Source organism: Gossypium arboreum, chromosome 6 (genome assembly GCF_025698485.1).
Source record: "Gossypium arboreum isolate Shixiya-1 chromosome 6, ASM2569848v2, whole genome shotgun sequence".
Taxonomy (NCBI): domain Eukaryota; kingdom Viridiplantae; phylum Streptophyta; class Magnoliopsida; order Malvales; family Malvaceae; genus Gossypium; species Gossypium arboreum.
The window spans coordinates 1,465,190-1,476,670 of record NC_069075.1 but is presented as its reverse complement, the minus strand read 5'-3'; the positions used below and the strand labels follow the sequence as shown (position 1 = coordinate 1,476,670).

The 11,481-nt window shown below is 31.3% G+C and overlaps 1 protein-coding gene and 1 pseudogene across 4 annotated transcripts; both read right to left on the bottom strand.

The window, feature by feature from the left end:
• Positions 1-1,776: 1,776 nt before the first annotated feature.
• Positions 1,777-3,699, bottom strand: LOC108458439 (shikimate O-hydroxycinnamoyltransferase-like). 4 transcript variants are annotated; one of them, XM_017757835.2, is made up of 3 exons: positions 3,443-3,699; positions 2,901-3,313; positions 1,777-2,822 (listed from the first exon to the last, which is right to left on the bottom strand). In XM_017757835.2, the coding sequence occupies exons 2-3, from the start codon at positions 3,309-3,311 to the stop codon at positions 1,941-1,943; spliced, it is 1,293 nt and encodes a 430-aa protein (XP_017613324.1). In that variant the 5' UTR covers positions 3,312-3,313; positions 3,443-3,699; the 3' UTR covers positions 1,777-1,940. The 4 variants fall into 4 exon arrangements, with proteins under 4 accessions (XP_017613324.1, XP_017613322.1, XP_017613323.1 ...); XM_017757833.2 differs by having other exon boundaries at positions 1,777-2,825; positions 3,443-3,638; XM_017757834.2 differs by lacking the exon at positions 3,443-3,699 and having other exon boundaries at positions 1,777-2,825; positions 2,901-3,409.
• Positions 3,700-7,197: 3,498 nt separating this feature from the next.
• Positions 7,198-9,012, bottom strand: LOC108459946 (shikimate O-hydroxycinnamoyltransferase-like; annotated as a pseudogene).
• Between the last annotated feature and the right edge of the window lie 2,469 nt (positions 9,013-11,481).

The following is an 11,481-nucleotide window of genomic DNA, read 5'->3' as shown; positions in this document are numbered from 1 at the left end:
GGTAATAATGTCAATGAAAATTAAGCCAAGACTCAATCAGCTCAATTATTAAAATCTTATATATATATATATGAACTACTTAACATTTTATTATTAAGTTCAGTTAATTCGGTTAATTGTTCGATTTTAAACCGATAATTAAAATTTAAAAAAATTATTAATCGACTTTCAACTAAACTAAATTTAATTACCGACCGATTAATTAAATTAAATTAACGAGGTAGAAGTTTAAACACCCTATGTATAAGCAGTGACAAAATTTAGGTTTCCATAGTTTGAGAATGTGATGGACCGTCAAGTTCCAAAGTTTTAGAATTCTCTCCATTTTGAATGATGATCCCAAAGAAATATCTCTCGAGATTGGTGCTTGATGCACAGATAACTTGATATCTTGAAAACTTTTTTCACAATGATTATCAAAGGAGTCATCAACAAAATGAGTGGATATGCCTTCGACAAATCCAACTTCTCCACACCTTCAACTGGAACAAGGAGAAATCAGCGGCTCAGCTGAATAAACTAAGGCAAACAAAAGAAAAGTTCATCCGCAATGTAAATCTACTGTGAGATCATGTCCCCCCCTCATAAAATATTTTTCATATTAATCAAATCACCTACAAAATTTAGTAAATGGGCTTTAATTTTTGCTCAAACTCTCTCACTTTTCGAATAAGCCTTCAAGTTTAAGTGAGTAATCTGACTCATGATCAGGTCTACTAAACTTTTAGTCAAAACTTAATAATGAGCCACATGACACAATTTAATTGGTCAGCATGCAATGTTAGCGTAAAAATTAATAGTGTTAGGGCTAAATACCACTTTTATAAATGGAATTAAAATTTAGGTACCGAATTCGACATTTTATAAGTAAAGATATCACATTAAAGCAAACCCTAAAGTTCATGGGTCATTCATGCCATTATCCCTTCATTTTTCTTTTTTTCTACTAACGCCTCCTAGTAGTTTTATTGGAGTAGATTTTTGTGAATATTTTTATAATTTTTAAATTATTTTTTGATGTAACTTATACGACAAATAGCGCTATATCAAGATAAAGTAAATATGAACTATTACAGATTACCATGCCAATCAATGGCGAAATCGTGGGATAGCAGGGGCCCAACCCCCTAAGATGAAAAATTTTTCATTTAGATCTCTTTATAATTTATACAATTTTAAATTAATAATGGTAAAATTACACTTTCACCCCCAAAATGATAAAAATTTGATTTAGGGTCAGTTTAGCATTAATTCTCAAAAGCACTCTTTTAAGAAAAGTTAAAATTTTATGCTTCTATTTTTTTTTTGCCAAAAAAGTGATTTTCCAAAGCATTCTTTAGTCCTAAAAGTATTTTTAAAAAGCTCAAAAATATATTGTTTAGCAAAACTTTTATCCCAAAAGTGTTTTTTATCCCAAAAGGGCTTAAAAGCAATGCTAAACACACCCTTAATCTTTTAAAATTTATTAAGATATTGGCTATTACAATGGTAAAATTGCATTATGACACCCACAAAAATGATAAATTTTTATTTAATTCTTTAAATTTTACAAAGATATAGACTATTAAAATGGTGAAGTTGCATTTTTACTATTGTAAAAATATGCAATTTAACTCCACCCAAAAAAACAATTCTAGCTTCGCACGTGACGCAACATCGTTAAAGTTTTAATATTTTAACCAACATTTTTATTTTAAAGAAAAACACATTGACTCTTTTTAAAAAATTGATACTTAAATATAAATAAAGAAATTAAATTAATAAAAGATATAAACATTAAAAACTAAATTTGAGATTATTGCTTTATTTTATAACTGAATGGATGGGGTTCTCCATCACCATGGGATCATTTTTCATTTATTACAACAGTGCTCTATGCATAAGCAGTGACATAATTATTAAAACTCATAAAGGAGTACATCAAAACACCACATCTCTTACTAAAATTCATAAAGGAGTTTCCCAAAACATGACATGTGAGAAATCTCCAAGCGAGCTACCACTAACAAGCTCCCATCATTAATGGGAGTTGGCAGTATTAAAACTTTGCCTTCATTATTGACATCTGCTGGCCCCGCATGAATGGGGCGACCCCATCCAAAATCTGCTTCATAGATAGGCAACCACAACCAAGAGTTTACAGCGAGGTTTGGGCATCGGAAAGTGTGCGGCCCTCTTACCAAAGTGCTTAAATCAGACACTGTTTCAATGTAGTCAAGAGCTGACCTCAAATATTCATCATTAATCTTCTTTAACCCTTCATGGATCCTCTTACTAGTATCAAGAAAGGATTCAGTGTTGAGATCACCAGCTTGAGTAACGAGTGCATTTATAAAGATAGCATTACCGAAGTAGCCTGGTGGGAGAGGAGGATTCAATTTAGATCGAGCGTCAACGGGAAAGTACATCTTGGTAGGTTGGTCATCTGAGAGACCCCTTGCTTTACTTACGCAGCGCCATATATGTGCAGCCAAGATGTTGTAACTACTATACTTTGTACCACTACTGTTTGCAGCAGCTTTTGCTTTCAGAGCATTCAATTGATCAACTGTAAGCTTAAATGTGGAGACAGTGGATGGCTTAAGATCAGATTCAGCAGCCTTCAGTGGAGGAGAAGGCTCATATTCAAGATGGTGGAATTTAGGCGTTGGTGGTACTCGAGCACGAAGAAGGGTTCGATCAATGAATGGTGCAATGGCAGGCGGGACGCCTCGGACGGTGTCAGACCAACTATTGATGAAATGAATAGCCGATGTGCCATCTCCTAAAGTATGTTGAAGCCCAACTCCCATACAAACACCACCGCATTTGAACTTAGTTACCTGCTAAATTATACATCATAAATATCAACTGCTAAATTCAGATACGAAATGTTATATTAAGGGTTTCTTGGGGATTACCTGCACCACAAGAAGTGGATAAGAGGATATTCCTCCAGAATAGTCGACTTTAGGAACTAGTTGAGAGTTGTGAGTAAAATCATCATTACCAATCAAATCTTCCAACACTGAACTAGTTTCAGCTTCAACGAATAGAACTCCTTCATCGTTGCATATTATCTCAAGTCTTCCATTTTCACCATACCCCAACCTTCCTGCAATAGGGTAAAATGGGACAAGAACCTTGCTCAAACCCTCTTTAACCCTTCCAGTATCAAAGAAATCAGAACAACCATTTGGCTTGTAAAAGTATACAGTAGGGACGTGGTATCTTGAAATCAATAGATCTAAATTGGAGTTCCATATACTTCCTTTGGGAGTGTGTTCTTCAGCTGGACGAACAATGGTAGACTCCTTTATACTGATCTCCATCTCTATATAAATGTCAAAAATGAGTAGTTCTCACTCACATCTTCAAATGAATGGGATGAGAAAACATGCACAAACTTCTACTTCTACTCAATGCTTGAAAAATGAAAGAGAGAGATTAGAATATTGATTACCTTAAATAGTGTAAACCAACCAGTGCCGGAAGAACAACGTTGTTAAGGGGAAGAAGGGAGACCTGATCAGTTTATAGACCCACGAATTGCAATTTCTAGCCACATATACTACTGCAGACGGGCCTAAAGTTTTAGTTACGTTGTCGTATTTTTAATTTGTACATTTGTTACCTACAACTTTTTACTATTCTAAATTAATGGTTTTAAATTCCGATTTATATCTAATTCAATTGTGAAATCAGTGTCGTAAAAACAGCGTCGTAAAGGGGACGAAGGGAGACTTGATCAATTTATAGACCCACAAATTGCAATTTCTAGCCATCTATGCTACTGCGGACAGTGGTCCTAGGTTTTTAGTTGCGAATTGTCACGACTTAAAAATTAGGTATTAGGTTTTTAGTTGCGAATTGTCACGATTTAATAATTATACATTTGACTATTCTAGATTTATGGTTTTAAATTCCTATGAATATCTAATTGAGAATCTAAAAGTTTTCTAAGTTCATACAATGTTTAGAACTACTCGTAACTCGTCCCAACTTTTGAATAGGAGAATTAATGAACTCACGTCCTCCTATAATAACAACAATATTAATGCAAACCGAGCCAAGACTCAATCGGCTCATTTATTAAAAATTTTATATATAAACTACTTAACATTTTTTAATGTTTACATTCTAGATTTAATTTTTTTATGTTATAAGTTACATAATATATAAAAATAACATAACATACTATAATATATTACAAATTTTAAAATAGGTCGGGTCAAGCTCAGGCAGTGAATGTTCAAGCCTGAACTTGATCCATATTCTAAATGGGCATAATATTTTTGTCCAAATCCATTTTTCGAACCTTATATTTTTGCCTAAACTATCTTAAATTTCGAGCAAGTCTTTGAGCACTTTTAGACATGGGCTGATAACTCGACCCTTGAATAGCCTTTTTGTTTCCTTTCATTCTTTGTTTTTATGGGTGTTTTTGTTTGATTTTTTTCTTTTGTTCTTGTTTGATGTTTATTTGATTCGATTATATTGTTTGGGATATGGGTTTGATCTATTTCCTTTGTATGTTTTTAGGCTTTTTGTTTTTGAGATTAATAATTTCCATGTGCTTTTTGGAACAAATCTTGATAGTTTAGTTTCAATGTTTTTGTATCGGTTTAATTGTGATTTTGAGCTAATGAGGTCTTGACATTTTTTATAGAGATTAAGGTCCTTTTTTTTTTAAATAATCTTATTATAGATTCTGACTAAATTTGCTCTTTTTGACACATTGCCTAGAATTACTCATAACCCCTTCCCAACCTATAGGAGGATAATACGTTTCAGTACACTCGAACCCACGTCCTCTTGCATGACAATAATACCCATACTAATCACACTATGACACAATCGTCAAAGATTAAGATCTTTGGTATTTGAATTTCTAGGTTTTAGTCTCATCATCTATAATTGCCATATATGAGTGATAAATTTGATATTTAATTATGACCATATTCTAGTGGATAGAGTTTCTTACAAACACAAGTCCATCAACGGTGGTAATTTCTTTAAAAAAAATCCATCACCTATCCTTTAAATTGGATGATTGAGCTTAAAAAAGTGGCCCCATGCCTCAAATTTGCTTGATTTGTTTACTTGGTTAGCAAGCCTCAAAGGTGGTTCAATAAAGTCAGGTAAAGTGGAAAAGTCAAAGAAAAATAAAATTAAAGAAGAAGACAAATTGAGGTGGAAGGCGATTGTGGCACGGTTATGAGGAGGATGCACATGAAATCAAGTTAAAGAAAATGGGGTTTCAACCATTAGAGCTTTGACTATGATTGTAAAGATAAAGCAAGCAGATTCACAGTGTGTAGAAATATAAATATTTTTAATGCATTTTTAATATGTTAAAAGAATTTATTCTAGTGTATTTAATGTATTATATGTTTTTTTTAAATCAAATAAAAATTAATGTAAAAAAATTAAATATGAATGGGCTTAGCTTAGATAAAAAAGTAAGTTCATTTTTCGGATTGAATCGGGCTCGAACTTGAAACATTAGTCTAGATACATTATATGGGCCCAACCTGACCCAGTCCTTGAGCACTTCTAATTTCTAAATACAAAGAACCTTATTAGTGATTTTCTTATGCATTTTCAAATGTGCACCATGATCGACCATCAATTACGAAGGTGACTTGCAAGAATCCTCAACTAAAGGAGCAATGTACTTGAAATTTAGGTTTTCATTTATAGTTTCAGAATGTGATGAATCGTCAACTTAAAGAGTTTTAGAATTCACTCCATTTTTGAATGATGATCCCAAAGAAACATTTCTTGAGATTGATGCTTGATGCACAGATAACTTGCTACATTGAAAACTTTTTTCACAATGATTATCAAAGGAGTCATCAACAAAATGAGTGGATATGCCTTTGGATAAATTCAGCTCCTCCACACCTTCAACTAGAACAAGAAGGAGAAATCAACAGCTCACCTGAAGAAACTAAGGCAAACAAATGAAAAGTTCATCCACTATGAGATCATGTTCCCCTCTCATAAAATATTTTTCATATTCATCAAACCACCAACAAAATTTAGTAAACGGGCTTTAATTTTTGCCCAAACACATTTTTCGGATCTATTGTTTTGCTCAAACTCTCTCACTTTTCGAACAGGCCTTCAGGCTTGGGTGGGTAACCCGACTCACAATCAGGTCTACCAAACTCTTAGTCAAAAGTTAATAATGTGCCACATGGCACAATTTAATTGGTCAGCATGTGATGTTAGCAAAAAAATTAACAATGTTAGCGATAAATACCACTTTTATAAATGGAATTAAATTTTAAGTATTGAATTGGACATTTTATAAGTAGAGATATCACATTAGAACAAACCCTAAAGTATAGGAGTCATTTATGCCATTACCTCTTTTTTTTCTTTTAACGCCTCCCGATAGTTTCATTGAAATAGATTTTTTGTGAATATTTTTATGATTTTTAAATTATTTGTTGATGTGGCTTATAAGATAAATAGTGTTATGTTAAGATGAAGTAAACATGAACTATTACACGGATTGCCACACCAACCAGTGGCGAAGTCGTAGGCTGGCAAGGGCCCCAACCCTCCTAAAATGAAAAATTTTTCATTTATACCCCGTTATAATTTATAAAATTTGAAATTAGTAATAGTAAAATTATACTTTGGCCCCCCCCAAAAGATAAAATTTTTTTATTATTTAGGATCAGTTTAACATTACTTCTGAAAAGCACTTTTGGTCAAAAAAACACTTTTAAGCAAACGCTAAAATTTTCTGCTTCTGTTTCTGCCAAAAAAGTGCTTTTCAAAAGCAGTTTTTATCCTAAAAGCACTTTTGAAAAGCTCAAAAATATATTGTTTAGCAATACTTTTATCTCAAAAATATTTTTTATCCCAAAGTGTTTTTTAAAAGTAATGCTAAACACACCCTTAATCTTTAAAAATTTATTAAAATATTGGCTATTAAAATGGTAAATTTACATTATGATTTATGTCCATCACAAAATGATCAAATTTAATTTAATTCTTTAAATTTTATAAAGATATAGGCTATTAAAATGGTGAAATTGTATTTTTACTACTATTGTAAGAATATACAATTTAATTTCACCCCAAAAAACAATATTGGCTTCGCACCTGACGCCAAGATCGTTAAAGTTTTAATATTTTAACCAACATTTTCATTTTAAAGAAAAACACATTGACTCTTTTTTAAAAATTAATACTCAAATATAACTAAAAAATAAGGATTAAATTAATAAAAGGTATAAATATTAAAGATCAAATTTTACATAAAGAATTTATTTTATGACTACATGGATTGGGTTCTTCATCACCATGGGATCATTTTTCATTTATTACAACCGTGCTCTGTGCATAAGCAGTGACATAAATATCAAAACTCATAAAAGAGTTTCTCAAAACTATCACAGCTCATACTTACTAAAACTCATAAAGGAGCTTCTCAAAACATGACATGTGGGAAATCTGCAAGCGAGCTACTAGTAACAAGCTCCCATCATTAATGGGAGTTGGCAGTATATAAACTATGCCTTCATTAACGACATTTCCTGGCCCCGTATGAATGGGGCGACCCCATCCGAAATCTGCTTCATAGATAGGCAACCGCATCCAAGTGTTTACAATGAGGTTTGGGCATCGGAAAGTGTGCGATCCTCTAACCAAAGTGCTTAAGTCAGACATAGTTTCAATGTAATCAAGAGCTGACCTCAAATATTCATCGTTTATCTTCTTTAACCCTTCATGGATCCTCTTAATAGTATCAAGAAAGGATTCAGTGTTGAGATCACCAGCTTGAGCAATGAGTGCATGTATAAAGATAACATTACCGAAGTAGCCTGCTGGGAGAGGAGGATTCAATTTAGATCGAGCGTCAACTGGAAAGTACATCTTTGTAGGTTGGTCGTCTGATTGACCCATTGCTTTACTTACGCAGCGCCATATATGTGCAGCCAAGATGTTGTAACTACTATACTTTGTACCACTACTGTTTGCAGCAGCTTTGGCTCTCAGGGCATTCAATTGATCAACTGTAAGATTAAATGTGGAGACAGTGGATGGCTTAAGATCAGATTCAGCAGCCTTCAATGGAGGAGAAGGCTCATATTCAAGATGGTGGAATTTAGGCATTGGTGGGACTCGAGCACGAAGAAGAGTTCGATCGTTGAATGGTGCAATCACAGGCGGGACGCCTCGGGCGGTGTCAGCGCAACTATTTATGAAATGAATATCCGATGTGCCATCTCCTAAAGTATGTTGAAACCCAACTCCCAGACAAACACCACCGCATTTGAACTTAGTTACCTGCTAAATTATACATAATAAATATCAACTGCTAAATTCAGATACGAAATGTTATATTAAGGGTTTCTTGGGGATTACCTGCACCACAAGAAGTGGATAAGAGGATATTCCTCCAGAATAGTCGACTTTAGGAACTAGGTGAGAGTTGTCAGTAAAAGCACCATTATCAATCAAATCTTCCAACACTGAACTAGTTTCAGCTTCAACGAATAGAAACTCCTTCATCGTTGCATATTATCTCAAGTCTTCCATTTTCACCATACCCCAAATTTCCTGCAATAGGGTAAAATGGGACAAGAACCCTGCTCAAACCCTCTTTAACCCTTCCAGTATCAAAGAAATCAGAACAGCCATTTGGCTTATAAAAGTATACAGTAGGGACGTGGTATCTTGAAATCAATAGATCTAAATTGGAGTTCCATGTACTTCCTTTGGGAGTGTGTTCTTCAGCTGGACGAACAATGGTAGACTCCTTTGTACTGATCTCCATCTCTATAAACATGTGAAAAATGAGTAGTTCTCACTCACATCTTGAAATGAATGGGATGAGAAAACATGCATAAACTTCTACTGAATCCTTGACAGATGAAAGAGAAAGATTAGAATATTGATTATCTTAAATAGTGTAAACTAGTTTCGTAAGAACAGCGTCGTAATGGGGGCGAAGGGGGACTTGATCAATTTATAGACCCACAAATTGCAATTTCTAGCCATCTATACTACTGCCGACATTTCTGTATTCTAGATTAATGGTTTTAAATTCCAATGTATATATAATTTAATTGTGAATATAATGTTTAGAATTGCTCATAACCCGTCCTAACCTTAAATAAGAGGATTAACAATGCCAATGTGAACAAAGCTACGACTCAATCTGCTCATTTATTAAAATTTTATATATAAACTATTAACATTTTTTAAAGTTTACATTATAGTAATATATATTACTATAAATTTAAATTTTTTATGTTATAAATTATATAATATATAAAAATAACATAACATATTATAATATATTAGAAAATTTAAAACAAGTGGGGTCAAGCTCGGGCATTGAATGTTCAAGCCCGAACCTGGCCCATATTTTAAATGGGCATAATATTTTTGCTTAAACTATCTAAAATTTCAAGCGAGTCTTTGGGCACTTTTGGACATAGGCTAATAACTCGACCCTTGAATAGTTCTTTTGTTTCCTTTCATTCTTTGTTTTTATGAGTGTTTTTGTTTGATTGTTTTCTTGTTCTTGTTTGATGTTTATTTGATTCAATTATATTGTTTGATGTTTACATATATTATGTTTTAACTAAATCCTCCAAAATTTCGGACGAATCTTCAAGCTTAGGGAAATAGTCTGACCCATGAACAGGTTTATAATAAGTTAAATAACAAAATGAAGAAATGCAATTTACATGAAGAAGGAAGAAAACATGATTTTAGTAGGATAATGTTGCATGATTTTACATTATAAATTTATTTCGTAATCATAATAAACATATAATTTTTATGTTAACTTTTTTAATAATTGAAAAAATTTATAAATTTTAGAACATTATTATTATTATTATTATTATTATTATTATTATAATATTGTGCGTTTGTGTTAGAGGTGATCATGGACTGCGTCGGGTCTGAACATAATTTTAGGTCTATTTTTTATGTTTGGTTCGAAGAATGAGCCTAAAATTTAACCTAAACTTGGCTCAGATAAAAATACTAAAATTCAAGCTCAACTCAACTAGTATGTATTAAATTTTTTTATATTATTATTTTTATATAAAAATTTTAAAATATAATACATCAAATATACTAAAAATATTAAAATAAATGTTCTCAACAAATTGAAAATAAATTTTAAAAAAAGTATTTAATATTTATGCTTAAATAATACTAAGATAGGTGCAACTTAGCAAGCCGATGCATCTAAAATAATGGCAAAATTAACAATAAAATAAGAGTTGTACAATATCCAAACATTAACAACAAAATAGTAGCAATATACTAGCGAAATGACAATAAAATAATGACAAAACAACACCAAAATAGTGGAAACACCAGAAGGTTTTTTTTTTTTTTTTTTTTGCAAATTTGGGTTGAGTCCTGTAATGGCCCATTTTCAGTAAAAATCAGAATAGTGGTTTCGTGACCACAAATCCGATCTAGAAAGAAAAATTATTTTAATATTGTGGCATAGTCTATATTACGATAGGAATACTGCATGAAAATTTTGATAGGAAAATTTTATTGATTATATAGTTAAATTGTTAAAAAGAAAAAAAGAAAAAGAAAAAAATGCATTCTCGGGACTCCGTTCCGATAAATCGGATTCGTAAATATTTATTATAAATATTTAAGAAGTTAGTTGTGTGTCTAATTAGGTTTTGATTAGGTGAATTTGACTTAATTAGAAGTAATTAGGAAAAGGATTAGATTGAAATAAGTGTGAAAGTTTAATTATAGATTAAAGAAAATAAAAAGGACTAAATAGGTAAATATGCCCTTATTATTAAATGAGTCGGTTTAATGTTGAAAGAAAAAAAATCTAAGATATTTTTATATAAAATATATATTATATATTATATTAACTTAATATTTAAGTATTAATATATAATATATTATATTATTTTATTATATTATATTATATTATATATAATATATAAAACATAAGAAAAGTAAAGAAACAGAATAGAAAAAAGAAACAAACAGAATCGCAGGGACGAAATAGAGAAAAAGGAGAAAGAAAAAAGAAAAAAGAAAATTTGAGATTTCAAGGGTTCAAATTCAATTTGGTAAGTCAATTTAATTCATTTTCTTGTAATTATTGAGTTTTATGATACTAAAACAAAATACTATTCGGTATATGTTGAAATTTTGAGAGTTATTAGATTTTTTTATATATAGTTATTGTTGAATTTATGGATAAATTAGAGATTGAACTTATGAAAATTCAAATTAGAATTGAAAAAAAAGATTGAATTGTGAAATAGATTGCAATAAGGAGTAAATTATAAGAAGTTTGAAATTGGGGTTTATTAGTGAAAATTTGGGAGTTAAACTAAGTTATAAGTAGAATTTAAATAAAAATAAAGCATAGATTATAATAGAAATGGAAATAATTTTAGTTATGGAATAAATTGAAATATAAGTTAATATAAGAAATGATAAATTTATTATATCATACATGTTTATTTTTTT